The sequence below is a fragment of the Eulemur rufifrons genome, chromosome 30 (assembly GCF_041146395.1).
Source record: "Eulemur rufifrons isolate Redbay chromosome 30, OSU_ERuf_1, whole genome shotgun sequence".
NCBI classification, from domain to species: Eukaryota; Metazoa; Chordata; class Mammalia; order Primates; family Lemuridae; genus Eulemur; species Eulemur rufifrons.
Window position 1 is genome coordinate 43,902,938 of NC_091012.1, and position 22,980 is coordinate 43,925,917.

General features: G+C 34.6%; 1 protein-coding gene and 1 pseudogene across 1 annotated transcript in view; one reads left to right on the forward strand and one right to left on the reverse strand.

Moving 5' to 3' along the window:
* Window positions 1-22,980, forward strand: part of ZNF280C (zinc finger protein 280C) — a 50,905-nt gene that overhangs the window by 6,467 nt on the left and 21,458 nt on the right. Inside the window, exons 4-13 of the mRNA XM_069463350.1 lie at window positions 1,415-1,564; window positions 3,947-4,012; window positions 4,113-4,249; window positions 7,223-7,337; window positions 12,657-12,827; window positions 12,975-13,084; window positions 18,072-18,292; window positions 20,557-20,714; window positions 21,573-21,673; window positions 22,462-22,608. Coding sequence (XP_069319451.1) covers window positions 1,415-1,564; window positions 3,947-4,012; window positions 4,113-4,249; window positions 7,223-7,337; window positions 12,657-12,827; window positions 12,975-13,084; window positions 18,072-18,292; window positions 20,557-20,714; window positions 21,573-21,673; window positions 22,462-22,608 — 1,376 coding nt within the window. The remainder of the gene's footprint in view (window positions 1-1,414; window positions 1,565-3,946; window positions 4,013-4,112; window positions 4,250-7,222; window positions 7,338-12,656; window positions 12,828-12,974; window positions 13,085-18,071; window positions 18,293-20,556; window positions 20,715-21,572; window positions 21,674-22,461; window positions 22,609-22,980) is intronic.
* On the reverse strand, window positions 8,080-11,537 carry LOC138378344 (ribosome biogenesis protein NSA2 homolog pseudogene; annotated as a pseudogene).

Consider the following 22,980-nt stretch of genomic DNA (forward strand, 5'->3'; position numbering starts at 1 on the left):
AATTCACAATTGCAAAGATGTGGAAACAACCCAAGTGCCCATCAATACATGAGTGGATTAATAAAATGTGGTATACGTATACCATGGAGTACTACTCAGCTATAAGAAACAATGGTGATATAGCACCTCTTGTATTTTCCTGGAAAGAGTTGGAACCCATTCTACTAAGTGAAGTATCCCAAGAATGGAAAAATAAGCACCACATGTACTCACCATCAGATTGGTTTCGCTGATCATCACCTAAGAGCACATTTGGGAATAACATTGATCGGGTGTCGGGCAGATGTGGGTGGGGGAGGGGAGGGATGTATACATACATAATGAGCGCAATGTGCACTCTCTAGGGGATGGACACGTTTGAAACTCTGACTCGGGGGGTGGGGGGTCAAGGGCAATATACATAACCTAAACTTTTGTACCCCCACAATATGCTGAAATAAGAATTAAAACAAAAAGTGAGGCACTGAAGTATTCCCTAGCAGCTCTGTGTTTGGTGAGAACTTGTAAACTGGTGATATTCATAGTATGCTCTTTACTTAATTTCTTCAGGTGAGAAGTTTCTGATCTGTCCTGGAATGGAATAAGCTTCACTTAATTCCGCTATTTTCAGTCTAGCACGCCATCCCTGCTTTGCTCTGTGCCTAATATACATGAATCTGGTTCAGTTTTTCTAGTATATCTCTTACTATTGCCTCTTATTCTTAGTTTATCTCCCTTTTGTTAATACAGGTGGGGTTTTTATCAGCTAATGGATACAGTCCTTTTTGTAGATATAATTATATTCTGGTCATATAAGTGAAACTCACTTTGTACTTAATCCTAAAATTTATTGGCCACTGTAAACAACTGCTGTCCTTCTTTAGCTAGCTAGTAAAACTGATTTAGATCTTAGAGATTGAGTTCTGAGTTGTTTTTTTTGTTTTTTTTTTTTTGTTGTTGTTGTTGAGACAGAGTCTCACTTTGTTGCCCAGGCTAGAGTGAGTGCCATGGCGTCAGCTTAGCTCACAGCAACCTCAGACTCCTCGGCTTAAGCGATCCTACTGCCTCAGCCTCACGAGTAGCTGGGACTACAGGCATGCGCCACTATGCCCGGCTAATTTTTTCTATATAGATTTTTAGTTGTCCATATAATGTCTTTCTATTTTTAGTAGAGACGGGGTCTCGCTCAGGCTGGTCTCGAACTCCTGACCTTGAGCAATCCACCCGCCTCGGCCTCCCAGAGTGCTAGGATTACAGGCGTGAGCCACCGCGCCCGGCCTGAGTTCTGAGTTCTTTGCTACCACGTACTGACTATAAATATCAATTCAGTAATTGCCATTAGGGCTACTAGAGTACATCTTAAATATACTATGTATTGCAAAAAAGTATTTTTCTTCTTGAAAATAAGGTTTGCTTCTCTCCTTTTGAAAATTAGGTAATCCCAAAATGGCAGAACTCTTTATGGAATGTGAAGAAGAAGAGCTAGAACCATGGCAGAAGAAAACAGAAGAAATTAAGGATCAAGATGATGATGATGAACTGATCTTTGTTGGAGAAATACTAAGTTCAAAACCTGCCATTTCAAGTAAGCATTTACTTTCAGTACAGTTTCCTAAGACGGTTGTTTCTAATGGAAAGACCTCTGGGCCATCTTCTAGGCCTTTGATGTCCTTGTCCTTCTGTAAGTAATTGGAGGTAAAAGGGAGTATAAAGGACAGTAAGAACTTGTGAGAATCAGGGTGGGGATATAGTTGGGAACTGGAGTAAGGACATAAGAGGTTAAAACATCAGATATGAAAAAAGGGAAATAACTAAGTTAACTAGAGGTTACAATTACCTAACAGCATTGTAGGCCTTCTGAGATTGGAAATCATAATTTTTAGTGGAACGAGGTAGCTTATCTGTTTGTTAGTTTTTATTCTTTTTCTCCCTTAAGCCCAGATGTACAGAAAAGGAAGTGTTTGGAATGCTTTGCTTAAAATATCAGAATATACTAAATAAATTTGTGTTAGTGTCTGATGGGGGTTCTCACATCCAGGCAGCTGCGTCATCAAAGTGTCATCTTGATATATGACTACAAAATGAATAGGCACTGCATGATTATACAATCTCTGGTCTGTGTACCAACATGTGCTATAGCTTCTGGCTATACTTATCTTCTATTACTAGCAACTATTGTTTATATTCATGAAAGAGGGAGGTCTTGGTCTTTAGCCACTGTAGTTAGACAGTGCAGGCAGTTGGCACACTTAAATACTTATGGATTTCTAGCAAAATATGTCCCATACCTTTGTGGATTATTAGATTTCTGTTAGAGTAATTAGGCTTGATATTGTTATAGTGTTAAAGTGAAGATACTGGTGATACTTGTGAAAACGTCCTCTCAAAATTATGTAAAGTGCAAGGGACAACATACTGAATTTCAGGTGAGAAAGAGGAAACAGATCCTTTCCCATTTTATTTATTTTTAAGCCTGGAGAATTTACCAAGGAATGTAACCAGCATAGCAGTTTCCTTTATTTACCATGGCAGTAGGTAATAGTGTGGTTAAGAGATTGATTTTAAATTTTCTGAAGGCCTACTTCTTCCTTTTCTTGACTCTAAACTTGGAATAGCACTTCTATTCAATTTTATCAGAGGTAGAATAATTTAGCCAATTAAATTCTCAGCATCATTTCCTGTGGCAAATTGGGAGGTTCTAAGTGGAGTGCCACTTAAATTATAAAATGGACTAGATATATTTGGCACGTTTATTGTTGATAGTGAACAGACTATTGTATTCTCTTAATTATTTCTAGTCACTGTGATGATTTTTATGCTGAAATGTTACATTTCAAAATTGTCACTCAAATCATCTTATTGAAAGCATGATAATTAAGATTCAAGTTGGATTTATATTAATTGTAAATGACTGTTAACAGTGCTCAACTAAAATAATGTGTGTTAGTTTTAAGTGATTCTATCAAAAAAGGAATTGGCTCCAGTGGAATTTCTTTTATAAATTGTTAACTCATAATTTAAAATGATTTTATTTATGTTTTATGTATAAGCCATAAAATATTTTTAGCATATGGAACATGAGCTACATGTTTATGTAGAACTACCATGGGAAGGAATAGAAAACTTGTGTTTGGTAAACTACAACCACCGAAACGTAGAAATAGCTGCTCTTTAATGATTTGAGTAAATACTTATCTTGACTTCCTGAATGAAAACAATATCAAGTTGTTTGAGCAGATTTTTCTCCTAGAAGACTTATGTTGTGTTTAGTCATAGAGTGCTGCATTTCTGTGATCATAAAATAACCCTACTTTTGCATGACCCTTTACTTTATAGAATTATTTTATGAGATTTGGTTCTTTTGTACTAGGAGAGAAAAAAAGGAAATTTTTGAGATTTTTATGGAACTCTTTAAAGCTCTATACCTTTTCCTGATAAGCAATTTTAGACAAATCTCTGCTCTTCCAAATTTCAATTTGATCCCTCAGTAATCTAGAAGTTACAGAATTCACGTGGGTACAAGAGTGTGCGATCTTAAACTGATCCAGAGGATCCAGTTGGGCTCAAATTAACTTTTGATATAGTGGTAGATTTGAAACAAGTTAATCAGATACTCTTAAATTCAATTTAGTCTAGTTTGAAGTCTGATAATTTCCCATTCAGAACTCAAGACTATGCTATTTCTGTGCTTAGATTAAAAAAAAAAGAACTCAAGAGTAGTGGAGAGTAGTGGTACAGATAATCCAGTCTGCTCACCCATAATAAATCTTCCAGGCTTTTAGGGTGTGAATGTGGCATGGGTTTGGGGAAGGGCTTGATTTCAAATCACACAACCTTTCACTATTAAGGAAAAGAAATATACTTCACTTACTGGTTGTGTATTAATGTATTTTTTGAATGTTTTTTCTATTTTCTTAATATATGTTTCATTCACATCACAAATTTTAAATAAACATAATTGTTACAGATATTTTGAACAGAGGTAACTCCAGCTCATCTTCAAAGGGAATAAAGAGTGAGGCACTCAGTCCAGGTACAGTATTAGTACAGTATTTTAACTTTAAAGTGAAATATTTTGACACAGTTGGTTATATAGAAATATATTCAATATATTATGTGATTTTAAAATACAGGTATTCCTGATGTATTCAAGCCTACAAGTCAACACTACAAAGACCCAACATCAAGTCCAGTGGCTGCCTTGCCTAGATTTCATCCTGAATCTAAATCTTCACATAGCTCTGTTATTGTTCAGAACGTGTCTAAACCTGTAAGTGTTTCTGAAATTACATAATTAGTTCAGGGACACATTGGATATTATAATACTGACTTAAAACTGTGAACTATACTAGCTAGTTACCATTTCAGTAGAGGCATAATCACCATCAGAAAATATCACCATCCTTATGATATAGCTCTACCAATACCCAAAATAATAACTATAGGAGCTAATTACCCAACATGTTAATAATCAAATGATACGCTTAAATAGCTATGGCATTGAAAACTGTGATATCTAAATATGACTACAAAGGTATAATCAGTAATGAATATTGCATAATGGCAACATTTTTAAGATAGTAAACTGAACCAGGTGTTCTTAATTAGGAAGATTATTTTGAAGTCATTGTTGCTGTTTATTTTGAAAACATATCTTCATAGTTTAATTTTAAACACTTAACAGAAGTAATAGATAATTGTAGTACTTAATATTTATTTGGCTGTTAGTATGCATAAGTCTTTTTGCTAAATGCTATATATAAATTAATCTTGTTTAATTCTTATGACATCCCTATGAGGTAGGCACTATTATAATTCTCGTTTTATAGTTGAAGAAACTGAGACTCAGAGAGGCTAAATGATTTACTCAAGGACGTACAGCTGGTAAATGATTCATCTGGGATTTCAATCCTATTTTAAAAATATGCCTATACATCCATTTATCCATTTAAGTATATATTTTAAAAATGGAAACATTGCTTTAAGAGCATTGGTGTAGTCCACAGACTGTTGGGGTTCCCCAAGACTTTCAAGGGTCTATAAGGTTAAAACTCTTGTCTTAACAGTAAGACATTTGCCCTTTTCACTATATTGACATTTTTAAATTCACCAGATAATTGTAATGTGCAGCCAGGGTTGAGAATGACAGCTATATATTCTTGAATGAATTGAGAAATGTATGCAAGGAAATTTTTTTTAATTTTTAAAACTATTTCATTCCCTTTCCCTCAACAACTCTTTCAGGCAGGGAGAGAGATTATTATTATTATTATTGTTATTATTTCTTTTAAAGTCAATATGATACAGCTTAAGGACACAGACTTTGTAATTATGCAGACCTGAGTTCTAATTCTGTTCCATCACCAGTAATAAGCTGGGTTGTATTGGGAACCTTACTTAACCACACAAAACCTTACTTTACCTATCTGTAAAATGGGTGGTAATATTAGGTCTTTATTAGTACTGTTGTGACAACTACTTGGTATAATACATGTACTGTGAAAGATGCAAGCACATTTTAAAGACAATTATTGGTGGCTATTATTTCAGTTGGAAAGGTAAATAGCTTGAAACTCAGAAGTGACTTGCCCAAGGTTACATAGTTAAATATAAGGACAGGTCTTCTGAATCACAGTCTATTGTCTATTCTACATTACTATTGTATTTGTTGTCTTTCTGAACTATTTTATGAGACATAAGAAATTCCTGGCCGGGCGCGGTGGCTCACGCCTGTAATCCTAGCACTCTGGGAGGCCGAGGTGGGCGGATCATTTGAGCTCAGGAGTTCGAGACCAGCCTGAGCAAGAGTGAGACCCCATCTCTACTAAAAAAAAAAATAGAAAGAAATTATAGAGACAGCTAAATATATATATAGAAAAAATTAGCCGGGCATGGTGGTGCATGCCTGTAGTCCCAGCTACTCGGGAGGCTGAGGCAGGAGGATTGCTTGAGCCCAGGAGTTTGAGGTTGCTGTGAGCTAGGCTGACGCCACGGCACTCACTCTAGCCTGGGCAACAGAGTGAGACTCTGTCTCAAAAAAAAAAAAAAAAAGAAATTCCTAATTGAAGAATTATTTAACAAGTTATCTGTTGAATAATGTATCTGTTTTCTGAAATTGTGGTACTTAATTGACCAGAGATGTCACCTCAGAAAGAGTTTAAAGTGTTAGCTTTATTTGGAGGAACTTCTGTTAAAGAACTATTTTTAGAAATTGCAAGGGGATAATTTCCATTTTTAAGTGCAAATATATAGGGAAAATATTTACCTTGCAGTAAGATTGTGCTTGGTTACAATTAAGTCATACCCATTATTGCTTTTGTGTAATATACTTTAAGGCTCAAATGCAGAAGTCTTCCTGTTATGCCTCAAATTCTAGGAATGGAATGGTTTGGGTCACTTCAGTGTCTGTCTCCATAACTTCTTAACAAACCCATGTCATTAGAAAACTTAGTAGGAAAGTAAAATTCTTAAAACCTAATCATCTCTCAACTTGTAAACACAAAACAAGCAAGCAAAATCTTTTTATTCCCGTTATAAAAATACTGTGTAAGAGGGGCGGCTTAGAAAAGAGAGAAGAACACATACTGTATTTTGATTTTTGTTTTCTGCAGATGGTTAATGTAGCATATAAAGTATATTAATCAGGACCATATCCATGTATATTTGATACCGCTTCCTCATTTTTCACTGAACATTGTACTGAGAACACTTTCTTTGTCACTAGATGTTTTTGAAAACCATGATGTATGATAGACTGTCATTTAATTTATTTAACCATTTCTCCATTGTCGAACACATAAGCTTTTACTTTTTGCTGTTATAAATAATTGTCCATTAAACATTTTCATTTCCTTAGTATAAATTCTAAGAAGTTAGAATAATTGGAGTAATTGGATCAAAGGATATGAATTTTTTAAAGCCCTTTTGATAGATACTGCTAAAATTTTCTTGCAGAAAAGTTGTTCCAAAATACAGCCTATACTTTGCCAATAATACTACCATTATTTTTTATTTTTAACTTTTTATTTCGAACTAGTTTTATATTTCCAGAAAAATTACAAAAATAATGCAAAGTTCCTGTATACCCCTCACTCAGTAGATGCTAATTTTGGCAGAGAGTAATAATTACCTTTGTGTTTTACATAGTAGTAATTGAGTCATTAAGGTTCTTCATAGTATTGACATACAGTTAAGCTTACCTTTATAAAAGTTTATGAAACAAAATAATTATAACTTTTTACAGGATTTTACAAAGAAGTCATCACAAGCTGGATCAGATGATTCTTCAGTCTTACTGTTTGACTTGACCCAGGATACAATACCACTATCCCAAGATGGACCAGCAGTTTTTATAGAAGGTCTGGTTTAGCGCTCCTTCATAAAAATTATAAACAGAGACTTGGAATTATATTTATGGAATTATGTTTCTGTTTTGAAGCCCCATACTTTCATGTTAAGTTTTTTACATATTGTAAGATGGGATAGAGCTAATCATTCCCGAATGCCTTTCTTGGGTGATATTATATAAAATTATATTTAATAATAGAACATTTTATTTTGTCCTGTTAAGTTGGCTAGCATGTATTCTTTGAGCTCATTCTCACTTGGAACCAGCCATGGGCTGAAAAATCTTAACATAATTTCTGTGAGTCAGGTATGTCCCCTGATGCCTTATATACTCTGTTTAAAAAATGTTAGTTATTTGGAAGGCCATTATTATGAGAAAAGGTGCATGGTTATAGTTGATTTCTTACAGGCTAGTGTCTTTCTATCCAAATAGATAATGCAGATATGATAGTTAAATGTGATTATACAGTAGTGTCACAAAATGGCAGAACTAAAGAAATAGTGATTTGTACATAATAAGTACTCAGTAAATATCCATTGAAGGAATAATGAAAATTGAAGAATTACAGTTCTTTGATGTCTACCATAATGAATTTCTTTTTTTTTTAATGTTTTATGCAATTTAATAAATAGTTCTTTTGATGACTGCAGATATGTAAGGCTACTTGGTGGCATTCAGAAACATCACAGTAATGGTGGTTTTCCCAATTGGTATGTGGTCTTCAATAAGAAGTTACTTGTATGAAAGTGCCATCAAACCAGTAAGACCGCATTTATACATCTATCATTTTCAGGATTGTTGGTAACCTGGGCATATTTCCCCCAGATAACCTTGCCCCCTGTGTCACAAGGCCCAACTCGCTCACGTTGACCTCAATGACAGTACCTTTAGCAATAACACCCAAAGTTGTATATAATGGGGATGAGGGATTCTTCTTTACACCAAGTATTGGTAGGCAAAAGGTAGCTTTCAGTTCAGGATGTGTTACATGGGCCTTCTTGAACTGTAAACCCATTGGCCTAATGAATCTTTCATATTTAGGTGGTTTTCTTGTAAAGCCATCTCCAACAAAGCAGACTTTAGTAACCATCCTCTTCCATGCCTTTTCTTTCTCTTTCCTGTTGGAATAACTTTTAATACTTCTGTTTTTCCCTGGGCACGAACTTTGGGCAGAGGGACTTCCCATTTTCCCGCTTTCTCTTTTCATTTTTGTTTAATCATATTGGAAAGTACTTTGGTTCGGGACTGTCCTTCTCTGTCCAGCAGATAGGCAGGTACTGCTCCCTGTGGAGTCTTTACATCATTCTTTTGTTTGGTGTTTCTCTTTTCATGCATCTTGATAGTCTTTTTCATTTGTATTTTCTCAGCGTGGTGCTGCTTAGGGTAGAGCTTAGCCTTCAGACCAATCATCTTCTTTGCCTTCTTCGACCGTTCATGAGCCTCTCGACTTTCCTTTTTTCTCTTTTTCTCATGGTAATCCAAATGATACCCATAGTGTTTACGGTGTAATTCAATATATTCATTTTGTGGCACGTGACGGCCGCAGAGCTGTCAGTCGCAACCTCTCGGGCACGAAGAAGCTCTCAATCTTCCTGAATTTCTTAATTAACCTAAAATAGTATGCCAATGAAGGAATTTTATGTAGTTGAAAAATTGCCTATAATCAAAGCAATTACTGTTTCTATATTAGCTAATTTGATATATTTCACTAAATGGAAAGAGGGACACAAGAATTTTTTGAATGTTTAAATTGTTTACTAAAAAATTAGTATACAACATTTATCAAACCAAAACAAAAAAATTGTTGTACTATGAGTAGCCAGAAATATTTTCTCATTTTGATAATACTTGGTTTGATACTCATCTATCTAGGTGTCACTTATCTAATTAGTAAAATATCCAAGAACCAAAATAAAAATAAAAAGAAAGATAAAATTTTTAAGTCTGATTTTAAAAGCACATGGTCTTTATTCATAGGAAAAGTCTGAATTCTTGAACTTCTAGAGGGTAAAGATAGTGACTCCTGCTTTCCCTCTAAGCTTTAATACTGTAGAGAATGGAACTTTGCCCTGAATGGTAAATAGGGTTATAGCTCATTAGGAAGATACAGGTTTAAGCCTCTATTCTAAAGATTTCTGTGACCATTGTCAAGTCATTAACCTCTTTATATATCAATTTTCTCACATTATTAAAATAGATTCTTTTTTTTTCTCACATTGTGCATTCACTTTCCACAGCTGAAATGAGCCATTTGGAGATGAAATTTTAATTTTTACTCTACTTATTTTGGGGCTTTTTTGAGGCCCAAATAATATAAGTGAAACTTGAAAAATGCATTATAAGCTTTAAAAGACAATAAACAGTTGTTAGAATGACAATTATGAATGATAATATGTGCTATATATGTTCAGAAGCATGATTAATGGACTCCTGTATAAGATGATCATAGAAAGTTGTTAGAGAAGGTTGGATTTGAACTTGATTGTGAAGAATGAAAATAGGATTTTTATTGGCACAGGTAAGAAAAGTTGAGGGAAGGAAATGGCATGAGCCAAACACAACAGAAATAAATAACTTAAAAGGTCAGAATTTAAAACTATTGAGCTCAGATTGATTTTATTTAACTTGGATTTCCTCATGCTCAAAAAATTATATATTAAAACAGTCTATTTTTACTATCCAGCCCATTATATTACATAATCAGTTGCCTAGTCCAAAATACCAGCACTCATTTGTTGTTCAAGTAACCTAAGCATCTCAGAAGAATGTTAAAGAGATTACACAAAATCAGTGCTAAGTGCCTTCAGTATAGCTGTCAGTGATCATGTGTTTTGAGGATGAAAAAAATCATTTCTACGTTATCTCAAAGAATGAAAGATTGACAGAGGAGCCCACTAATATAATACTCTTATTTTGCTGGCATATATCTACTCTACTGCTTCTCCTATTCATATGCAGTTGTGAGGTTGTTTTGTTTGTTTGTTTTGAGGCAGTGTCTCACTCTGTTGCCCAGGCTAGAGTGCCCTGGCGTCAGCCTAGCTCACAGCAACCTCAAACTCCTGGGCTTAAGCAATCCTTCTGCTTCAGCCTCCCGAGTAGCTGGGACTACAGGCATGCGCCACCATGCCCGGCTCATTTTTTTCTATATATATTTTTAGCTGTCCAGATAATTTCTTTCTATTTTTTAGTAGAGACGGGGGTCTCACTCTTGCTCAGGCTGGTCTCAAACTCCTGACCTCGAGCGATCCTCCCGCCTCGGCCTCCCAGAGTGCTAGGATTACAGGTGTGAGCCACCGCGCCCGGCCAGTTGTGAACTTTAAAATATGATGTGCAGTTTTCAAACCTTTATTACAAAGTAGAGTTAATTGTGTGTTATTTTCATTTTTTTGAACTTGTCACTGACTTGAAACTCAATTGTTTGTTATTTTCAAAAATCACTTTTGCTAGGTCTGGTTAGAGCCTAAATAGCCCCATTTCTCTTGTGAGTGCCCTAAATTATATAATCCTTTTGGCCTTTAAGGTGATGTTTTTCAAACTCAAAACTATTTTTAGCAATGAAATTCTTACTCAAACAAAATTTTATACAAAAGTCTAATAAATAAAACATAAAAGGAGAGTTTCTTTATCTGGCATACCCATTATATTCCCTAAGATAGACCCATTAGACTCAGGGGCACATAGTTTGAAAGCCATTATACTAACTCCAAACCTTTTCATATGAATGAATGAAGTATCATCATTCAAGATTAGTTGTTTCCACTTTGTACATAAGGAATAAACATAATTTAATCTAAACCACCTGTTAGGTTGTTAGGTGGAAAAAGAACTAACTTGAATTTTCATTAGACACCTGAAGTTTTTTTTTTTATAGCATTTTAATGGGTTTCTCTAAATGTTTAGTGCGGGGAGCTCCCCGCAAAGAGGTCCTTTTCTCTTTGTTCCAATCATGGTCTCTAAGTTGACTACGCCAGTTTGCAGAGAGTTAGCTACGCTCCCTGCAAAGAGGTTTTTTCTTCCAATCAGGTCTCTCAGGCAGGGGTCATCGCAAAGGATGAAAAATATAGTAGGAAACAGAAATAAAAATAAAATAGTGGCAGTAATAATACACAGAGCTAAAGATATAGTTTATAAAGTAAAAGTTTATGAAAATAGATAAAGGAGGGTATCCGGATGGAAGTATTTTACCCGGATGGAAATATTTTACCCGCATAAAATATCTCCCCGACTGAAACTCCACACAGGTATTTTATAGGGTACCTACAGGCTCCCCGTTGCCAAGGGCAATGGGATTTGCATACTAACAGGCAGTTTGCTTTAGGGTCAAAGTCTCCTAAAAGGCTACTACAGATCCTTTAACTAGCTCTAACTAGGGGAACAATGAGTTATAAAATCGTCTTGGGGCAAACTTCTAAGTTTTATGATAAGGCTATTACTTTAGCAACAAACAGAGACATCTTGTCTCCGGTGATTGTGTTCTTGGAGACAGAGAAGATCCTAGAAGTCAACATGGGCTGTGCTTTGTGTTAATTACTTTAACCACATGGTTCCATCTGGGCCCGGCTTGGGCATTAGCATATCTATAACATCAGCTCTCATCTCCGGGGGCAACCTTTGGTTCTAAGGGAGGCCTGGCCTGCCTTGTCTTTCAAAACAGGTGAGAACCATGGGCCCAGTTTACAGCTGTCTCTTTCAAGTGCAGCTTCTACTGACCAGCGAGACGCCCTCCTGAGAGGAGGCACCTTTTGAATTAACACATTTATTTTTTCTTTAAGGCAAAGCCTTATTTGACTTCTGAAATCAAATCTTGTCTCCAGAAATACAGGGGGCATTTCTATAACTCAGTATTCTTAGGCTCAACAGTTTAGAATAAATTTTAAAAATATTTTGCAAGCTCAAATGCATTTAAGCATTGAAAGATACATTCATTTATAGGAACTTAGCTCAGAGTATTCTTTGTGCTTTAACTTTTATTTCTCTTATTTTGCTCAGAATTTTTTGGTGTGACTTCATTCATGGTACCTGTTTATGTTTTCTTTGTTTGAAAGCATCTTTAGAATTTTGTTGCATAAAGTTTATTTTGTGAATTAGTCACATTTATGTAGTTCATAGTAGTGGTGCAATTTCTTTCTACTCCTTTGTCATATAAATATTCATGATTCTATATTGCCATTTGTATGATATGCCAATTCAATTATATTACCTTTTATTTAGCTCCAAGTTATTTTTACTTAATTTTAAATGTAAGGCCATTTTAGTCGTAGTTTTATGTAAGCAATATTCTATACTGGGACATTTACAATTATCTTTCACACTATTTAAATGTTCATAGGTATGGATCAAACTTCGTTTGTATTCAAACGTCCTTCTACTTCTAAAGTAAACAGTGTTAATTCAAAAAAGCCAAAGACCAGTGAAGATGTTTCTGAAAGAAAGCCCTCCGCTTCACTGTCTGTAATTAACTCTCCTTTAGGGACATCTTCCCAGGCTATGCTATCAAAAGGTAAATATGAAATCTGGCATATAAAAAAGAAATTGTATTACTTCTACATAAATTTTAGAAATTATCATGAGTTTTAAACGATTATTAATGGTTGTTTAAGGTTTTAAAAAGATGGATTTGAGTCTTTAAATCTTTAATTTATTTTAGGTACAAATACCTCATCAACTCAGTATGAAACTGGAGCACCTTTCCTAAGAGCTTGTCCAAAGTGCAATCTTCAGTTCACTCTTTTGGATCCTTTGAAATACCACATGAAGGTAAGGTTTTTCAAAATTCCATTTTTACAAATGTTTACAAGTCCTTGAAAATATTAAAGATTGATACCCAGTAAATGCAGTTTGCCTAGATATTTAGATAGGAAACCTTCTCATATTGGTATTTCATATAACTTACTAAAAATTGATATTCACAATGATTATCTTTATACAAGACTTAAAAATGTTTCCCAATCATGAAATTTTAAAAATTCAGGTTATTGTAGATGAAGCTGAGGTCATCATAGTAAGTGAAATAAACCAGGCACAGAAGGACAGATATTAATATCACATGTTCTCACTCATGTGGGAGCTAAAAATTTTGATATCATAGAGGTAGAGAGTAGCATGATAGTTATCAGAGGCTGGAAGGGTGTGTGTGGAGGGTTGGGGAGGATGAAGAAAGGTTAGTTAATGGGCACAAACGTACAGTTAGATAGAGGGTATAAGTTCTAATGTTCAATAGTACAGTAGGGTGACAGCAGTGTATCATAGTTTTCAAAATAGCTAGAAGAGAGCACTTAAAATGTTCCTAGCATATAGAAATGATAAATATTCGAGATGATGGATATCCTAAATACTCTGATTTGATCATTACACATTCTGTGCACATAACAAAATATCACATGTACTCCATAAATATGTACAAATATTATGTATCAATAAAAACTTTTTAGTTAACTTCATATACACTACAGTATAGGCATATTGCATTTTAATTTTAAGTGAAAATACTATATTAAAGTATGTTATTGACCAAATTATGCTATTCTTCAAATTTCTTGTAAAGCAGGCATTTTATTAGGTGCTTGATCTTTTATGTAACTTAAAATTTCCTTTTGTTCACATTATTTTTTGTCCATGGTGACATATGCATGTCACATTACTCAATGAAAATCTTAATTTTACATTTTAATTTTCAACACTCAGAAATAAATTCCTAATGGAGCATTTCATATGAAATGATAGTTTTAATTCAATCTAGAATATAGTTATAAATGAATTCTAGCTTTATATTAATATAGAAAGCTCTGGAAATTAGGTTTTAGGTAATTTTCACAGTACTAAGGAAGTATGGGATTTAGGTAACACTGACCTTAAAATATTTTAGCAGATATTACAATATTCTATTGTGTGTGTGTGTGTAAAGATAGTCTGTATTCTGCTTGCATGCCCAGTGTTAATGGCAGGAAGTAGGGAAGGAGGCAAGAAAAAAGGTAAGATTATATGTGGAAAAGAAGGGATGAGAAGGGTGCAAAGCAAAGAAGCAACTTAGGAAAAGATATTGCTCACTATTTTAAAGATTGGCAAATTTTTATTGAAATTCAGCATTTTACAAAAAAGGATTTAAAAAAGTAGTTCTAAGATTCCAAATACATGTCTCTTTATTCTGGGGCAAAACCATATTGAGTCTATCACTACTTTCACCTCCCTATGTTTGAGAAAGATGAATCCAAGTCTCACATTAGTACTATTTTCTTTGATATCTTCCAACTCTGTTTCATGGTGTTACTCTTTAGAATATAGATGGATCTATTTGTTATAACTCCATTGTGAAAGCACCCTTTAGTATTTTATAGCATCCTGTTTTGTTTTATTGTTTAATACTTTGTTTAATATCAGGCTCACAATCCTTGCTTTCTTATTGTTTCCATATGCCTGTTACATTCTTTGCTTATCCTTTTATTTTCAGCCCTTCCAAATCACTTTGGTTATGGTTCAAGTATTTCATTTTGTGGTTGCTTTGTGTGTATGTCATTAGGATTTTTAGGAAAGTTTTTTTTTTATTTTCTACCCTAACTTGTTTTACTTATTTATTTATTTATTTATTTATTTATTTTGAGAGAGAGTCTCACTCTGTTGCCCAGGCTAGAGTGCCGTGGCGTCAGCCTAGCTCACAGCAACCTCAAACTCCTGGGCTCAAGCAATCCTCCTGCCTCAGCCTCCTGAAGAGCTGGGACTACAGGCATGTGCCATCATGCCCGGCTAATTTTTTCTACATATATTTTTAGTTGTCCATATAATTTCTTTCTAAATTTTTTTTTTTTTTTTAGTAGAGACGGGGTCTTGCTCTTGCTCAGGCTGGTCTCGAACTCCTGAGCTCAAACGATCCACCTGCCTCGGCCTCCCAGAGTGCTAGGATTACAGGCCTGAGCCACCGCGCCCAGCCCCTAACTTGTTTTATTACGTAGTCTTGTCCTTTTAAAAAAAAAAAAAAGAAAGAAAAAAAAAACTTTATTGAGGTATGACTGACCTACAAAAAGCTGTACCTATTTCATGTATATAGCTATATGAGTTTAGAGATAAGTATACATCTGTGAAACCATCACTATCTGTACCATAAACATATTCATTACCTCCAGAAGTTTCCTCTTGCCCTCTTTTTATGGTGATATGAACACTTAACAGAAAATCTACTCTTTTAGCAAATTTTTAAGTATGCAATACAGTATTGTTAACTATATAGGCACTATGCTGTACAGGAGATCTCTAGGGCTTATTCATCTTGAATACCTGAACCTTTGTACTCTTTGACTAATACCTCCCCCATCCTCTCCCCCTCAATCCCTGGCAATCTCAATTCTACTCTCTGCATCTATGAGTTTGACTATTTTAGATTCCTCATAAAAGAGGGATTATGTAATATTTGTCCTTCTGTGACTGGCTTATTTTTCTTAGCATAATGTCTTCCAAATCCATCTATGTTGGTACACATGGTAGGATTTCCTTCTGTTTTAAGGGTAAATGATATTCCATTGTACGTATATATACCACATTTTATTTATCCATTCACACATCGATAAACATTTAGGTTCCTTCCACGTCTTGGCTATTGTGAATAATGCTCCAGTGAAGATGGGAGTGCAGATTTCTCTTCTAGGTCCTGATTTCAATACCTTTGGATGTATATCCAGAAGTAGGATTGCTGGACTGTATTTTTTTTTAATTTTTTGAGAAATCTCCATACATTTTCCATAGTGGCTACACCAATGTACTTTCCCACCAACACTGTAAAAGGGTTCCTTTTTCTCCACATCCTCACCAACACTTATCTTTTGTCTTTTTTTTTTTTTTATGTGGGTTGTTCAAAACATTTTATTTTTAAAAAATATGTACAAAAGCTTAGAATAAAAAGAGTAAAAACAAATGCCAATATCCTACATATCCGCATATCTGAATGATGGATTACTAGGCAATCATGAAAACTGAACTTACTTTCAAAGGAAACTCTCACCACTGAATGTGCAATAAAACCACTTCCGTTAGGCCATAAATACCAGGGTTCAGCACTGACCTCCCCCCATATGGTTTAGTATAAAATTAGAGATGGGGACCAGGCTGAAGGACAATCTGAGGGAAGGATTCTATACTGTATAGCAACCTGCACAAAGGTGCTTGATGAATTTCATGTATGAAAACACCATGTATAACCACAATCCAGATCAAAATATTGAACATTTTCAGCACTCCACAAGATCCTACCATGCTACCTCCTAGCCACAACCTCCCAGCACCCGAAAGTAATAATGATCCTGGTTTCTACCCTCAGAGATTAGCTGTGCCTGTTGCTAAACTCTGTGTAAGTGGAACAATACAACACCTACCTTCGCATATCTTTTGTGTGTGAGACTCACCCATGTTGTTAAATGCAGCTGCAGTTTGTTCTATTTCATTGCTGTGTTCCATTCCTTACCTAACAGGTATGAGGTGCTATTTGTCTCATTGTGATTTTGGTTTGTATTTCCCTAATGATTAGTGATGTTGAGCACCTTTTCACATACCTGTTGGCTATGCATATGTCTTCTTTTGAGAAAGGTCTGTTCAATTCCTGTGCCCATTTTTAAATTGGTTTATTTGGGTTTTTTGCTGTTGAGTTGTAGGAGTTTCTTATATGTTATCAGATATATGGTTTGCATATATTTTCTCCATTCTATTTTGTCTCTCCAGTTATCTTAGAAAATTCTGTTAGAGAAATCCTACAACTGAAAAGTATGTATAATAAGTAAATTAATTTTATCTCATTAGACTCTTGTGTGAAAGTATTACGCATTAGGATCAGTTTATATGAAGTAGATTTCCCTTCAGATGTTTTTTTTGGGGGAGGGGATATTTGTTTTTTAAGATACAAGATCTCACTGTATCACCCAGGCTGGAGTGAGTGCAGTGGCATGATCATAACTCACTGTAGCCTCAAACTCGTAGGCTCAAGCAATCTTCCTGCCTCTGTGTCCCAAGTAGCTATGACTTCAGGTGCATGCCACCACACACGGCTTTTTTTTTTTTTTTTTTTTTTTTTTGTAGAGGTGAGGTCTTGCTATGTTGCCTAAGTTGGTCTCAAACTCCTAGCCTCAAGTGTTCCTCCCACCTCAGCCTCCCAAAGTGCTGGGATTATAGGCATGAGCCACCATGCCCAGCCCCCTTTAGATGTTTAAGCATTCTAGATAGAATGTGTTGAGGATTTCAAAATGTAACTGACACTTCTTTCTTTGTGTCCCACACATTTTCTAGCACCTTGAGTCTGGAAGATGGCAAGTTAACTGTGCTCAAAGTCTAGTTCCAACCAGGCTTTACTGAAATACTACTGAGTTATTTGATAATTAAGCTTATACATAATGGCATGTAAAACTACTTTTTGAGATATATCTTGACACAGATGTGAAATGTATTATTTTTGGCTAAGAAACAAATTATTAAATATTTACATCTGAAAAGAAAAATTGCAAGGAAAAGGGTGTTAGATATATAAATATCCCTGATTTTATGGTTTTCAATTTGTTTTTGAAGTTATTGCATTATTAAGATAGTAGATGTCTATTATTTGAATTTTTTAGAGTATATAAAGAAGGAAGACAACATTTTGGTATCTTTCCAGATATATTGCCACGCATAATCTTATATCATATGGCCCTAGTTGTAAACACAGAATCATTTTTTGGTGTCTAATTTTTAAAAGAGATATAAATAAGGCTTGTATTTTTTCCTCTTTCAGCATTGTTGTCCAGATATGATAAATAACTTTTTAGGAACTATTAAAGGAGAACCTTCAAGGGACGAAGATAAAAATAAGACTGATTCAGATAAAGGAAAATTGATCATGTTAGTTAGTGACTTTTATTATGGAAGACATGAAGGAGCTGCTGAGGGAGAACAGAAGACTTACACAACTTTTAAATGCTTCAGTTGCTTGAAAGTTCTTAAAAATAATATTAGGTATGTAAATACTTATTTTTATTTCTGCTTAAAAATTGAGATACTACAGATAGGAATATCGTGTCTTTATTTTTCTGTGCCATCCTAGGTAAGCAATTTTAACACTTTCTGCTAAGAACACAGGCAGATTATTGTGTTGAAAAGCTTTTGTACTTTCTTGTATTTTAGAAATTTGACTCCTGGATACACCTAGTTATATTTTTTTCAGATAGCTTATGTAAGGATAAAACGTATTTTAACTTAGGGGAAAATTACTTCTTTCCCCTATATTTATCATTGAACTAGGAGTTTTTGTGAGATATTTTTATTTTCTAACTGTCTTTAAATCTTTTCTTTGTATCACAAGAAGAACCACCTTATCCAGTGTGACCTCTATACTAGTCTTATTTAAAACTTAATTTTTTCAATTCATATTTATAATTTTTAGCACATTTACCTTGTAGAGAAAGCGATCTTTTTTTGGTGATCTTTACAGAAGTACCAGTTCTATGAAACATGTCTGCTTTGATTTTATAATTTAACACATTTTAAAACACATATTTAACTCCCAGTGGAATTTTAAAGATTTTATTCATGCATGCTTTAAATTCTAGGAACTTGTACTTTGCAATCTTTGACTTGTATAGCATATTACATATCTATCATTTTAAGTGAGATATTAACAAAACAAAGTAACAAGACATAGTGATTGGTATTTTTCATTGCTTAAGTAACCTGACGTTTATATCAGGTGAGGTTATTGTTCCAACATTTTATTATAAAAATTTTCAAATATTCAGCAAAGTTGAAAAGTTTTAAAAGTGAATATCTGTCTATCACCTCAGTTCTACCATTAACATTTGATATACTTTTGCTTTACCACATAACTGTTTATCCATAGAACCATGTGATATTTTTGGATACTTTTCAAAGTAAAGTACAGACATTTACTAAAACCAAAGTAGGAAAGAAGATAGTTCAAGGTGTACCATAACCAGCCGTAAAGAGTATTTTAGAGGTGTGAAAAAGAGATATGTCAAAACCTTCATAATGATTGCTATCTAGGTAGATGACATTGATACTTTATTTTAAAATTATTTTCTTTAGGGATTCATAGTGAATGATAGTAAATAGTTGACCCAGTCTTAAAATTACTATTTTGATTGAATAACTTTACTTTGAAATTCAGAAAAAAGCTTTAGTAAGCTCTTTGAAATAGTTATGCCCATTTGTATTGTACTCTCTGCTATTGAACATCATAGTTCCTTCTCATAAGAAGCCTTTTAGAGAAGATGAAATAGCAGAATGTAAAACTGAAAAATGGACGGTGCTACAAAGGGCACAGTCTGCAGGAAAAATGAACAGTTTGTACTAACAGTAAGCCAGTATCATTAAATAAAATAAAAGGTTCTTGTAATTATAGGTGTTAAAATCGCTATTGCATGCATTTGGAAACCAAGATGCAAATAAAAATACCAATAATTTATCTTTTAAGCAGCTTGAAACCTGTTGTGTATCTTCAAGGCCTTCAAAAGATTTCTCTTATGACTGTAGCTGCTTTTGGTGGTAGGATTCCCTTCCTTTAAGTATTATATTTTAAAATTTAGGCCGGGCGTGGTGGCTCACGCCTGTAATCCTAGCACTCTGGGAGGCCAAGGCCGGTGGATTGTTTGAGCTCAGGAGTTCGAGACCAGCAAGAGCAAGAGCGAGACCCCATCTCTACTAAAAATAGAAAGAAAGAAATTATATGGACAGCTAAAAATATATATAGAAAAATTAGCCGGGCATGGTGGCGCATGCCTGTAGTCCCAGCTACTTGGAAGGCTGAGGCAGGAGGATCGCTTAAGCCCAGGAGTTTGAGGTTGCTGTGAGCTAGGCTGATGCCACAGCACTCTAGCCCGGGCAATAGAGTGAAACTCTGTCTCAAAAAAAATAAAATGTAAATAGTGTTTCATGTATGGAAAAAAAAGCCCGCTATTTTTCTTTGCCAAAAGAATATTTTTAAATCTCAAATAATGATGAAGAGTTATAGCAAATTAGTGATATTTCATACTAACTACATTAATGGATAATTTTAAAAGCAAAAATTTCATTCATAAAAATGTTTACTAAGCCACTTAATAAAAGTAAATTATTTAAAGTGCACACTTTTCTAGAGGGCTTTCAGGCTTAGAGATATTGAGTCATACAACTACATTTTTAAAATGTAGGTTCAGATACTTATTTGTGAAGTTTTTCTTTGGTTATAAGTCTGACTTTTTGCACCTGTTGACCATCATTTATAGGTTTATGAACCATATGAAACACCACTTGGAACTTGAGAAGCAGAACACTGAGAGCTGGGAAAACCACACCACCTGCCAGCACTGCTACAGGCAATATCCCACGCCCTTCCAGCTGCAGTGCCACATCGAGAGTACACACACACCCCATGAGTTTTCTAGTAAGTGACAGTTTCATTGAAATCCTATATATTAGATTTTGATCATCTGAACCGTGAGGAAACCTAAAACATTCTGACAGAAAAATAAGGATAAGAAATAAACTTTGTAATTTAAGAGCAAAATTGAAAAATAAGTTATATAAACTTAAATAAAATCTGTTGCTAAAGCTGAGCACAATGACACATGGCTGTAGCAGGCAGGAGGATTGCTTGAGCCCTGGAGTTTGGGGCTGTGGTGCACTGTGATTGTGCCCGTGAATAGCCACAGCACTCCAGCCTAGGCAACATAGTGAGATCCCATCTCTAAAAGAGAAAAAGAAAAGAAAAAAATTGTTACTAAAATTGAAGTCCCTCTTGTAAATAATTCATTAGTAGAAACTTCCTTGGCATAACTCATGCATTGTGTATAGGGGACTAAATTAGAACACATACATTATACTCCATGATTTTCAAATTTGAAATCAAGGGCCTTGATGTATGCTTAAATATAAAAAGTAACTATAGTGGTAGTTAAAATTCATAGACTCTGGAGGTAGAGAGCTTGGGTTCAGATCCCAGCTCTGCCTCTTAATACAGATGCAAGATCTCAAGCAATTTACTTAATTTTTCTGTGCTTCCAGTTCCTCATCTGAAAAATGGGGATAAAAATAGCAGCTCCTTCCTCAGTGGTGTTATGAGAATTAAATAAGCTAATATCAGTAATGTTCTTAGTACAGCATTACAGAGTTAACTGGTATAGAATTGTTAGAACCACCATCACTACTACTATTGCTATCATTACTTGTTTTGGATGTACAAAATGAGTCTTTTTTATATACATACTCAAAATGGTATAATACGTTTGTTCTTTGCTTTCAGCTATTTGCAAAATCTGTGAATTATCATTTGAAACAGAGCATATTCTTTTACAACATATGAAGGACACTCATAAACCCGGTGAAATGCCATATATTTGCCAGGTACACACACATTTTATTGTGTACTTAGATGTTTATTTAATTTCACATGCCATGAAATAGTATTGTTCTTTTGAATTTTTTTTAGCCATTTAAATAAAATTAGTTACTATGTTAAAATTGAAGACCCTCTTCATTAGTGGAAACTTCTTTGGTTTAACTCATTCATGTCATATGTAAGGGGGTGGACTAGGTTTTGCCTGCAGGCCATAGTTTACTGACCCCTGCACTAAGCAAGTAAATGCCCTGCTGGAGAAAGACAAACATATGGCTTATCATATAAGGAAGAATGCAGACACACCAGGGAAATAGGAAATGCTTTTAGTTATAGAGAACCCAATCAAATGCTTTGAAACCAGTGTTTTTCCATAATTTGAAGTGGCTTCCAGTAATAAGAAAGCAAGATAAAGATAAATTGCCACTAGCATAGCCTGGATGCCATTTAAAATCTAAAGAAGAGAATATTATGTTTTATATAGCAGGAAAAACTTTATAGAACAGGAGATGTCAGCTTAAAAATTCACATCAAGATATGGAGTGGTAGATCTGAAAAGAAGAGGGGAGTCTAGCTACATTTTGGAATATACCTATAAACTTTGAAGGATAACATTTATGTTTCAAAGATTATCTTCATTACTTACAGTAATAGGATTCTCGGTTGTATAGGTAGCAGAGCTGAACTAGTAGTATATAATGTTCTTCTAAACAAATGACCTGTTATTGCTACTTTGATGTAATTGCATATAAGTTATAAAATTTCAATTTAAACTAAACCTTCTTTATGTTTCTAGGTTTGCCAGTTTAGATCATCAACATTTTCTGATGTAGAAGCTCATTTTAGAGCATCCCATGAAAACACTAAGAACTTGCTATGTCCATTTTGCCTCAAAGTTAGTAGAATGGCAACCCCCTACATGAATCATTATATGAAGCATCAGGTGAGATTAAGCAGTACTCATTTATTCATGTTGTCCTAGTGAAAAGATACAGATCTATATCTTAGAACATTGGTTAGATTTGTTCTGGACAGAAAGCAAAGTTGTTCTGAGTGACACAAACAATGTACAATTTATGTTGAATTGCTTGTGAAACTTCCACTTCTCTTCCTTGCCTGCTTTCTGGTGACATTTGAGGCTCATAAGTAGTAAAAGTTCTGAAAGATAGCTAGAAATAGGAACCCCAGAGTGGAGGGGAAAAAGGAAGATGAGTGGAACATTTAGGTTAGATATTTCAGGGTCTAAGAATGGTGGGAATGGGAATGATTTTGAAGGCTTATCAAGAGCAGAGAAAATAATAAGTTTGAACTGAGG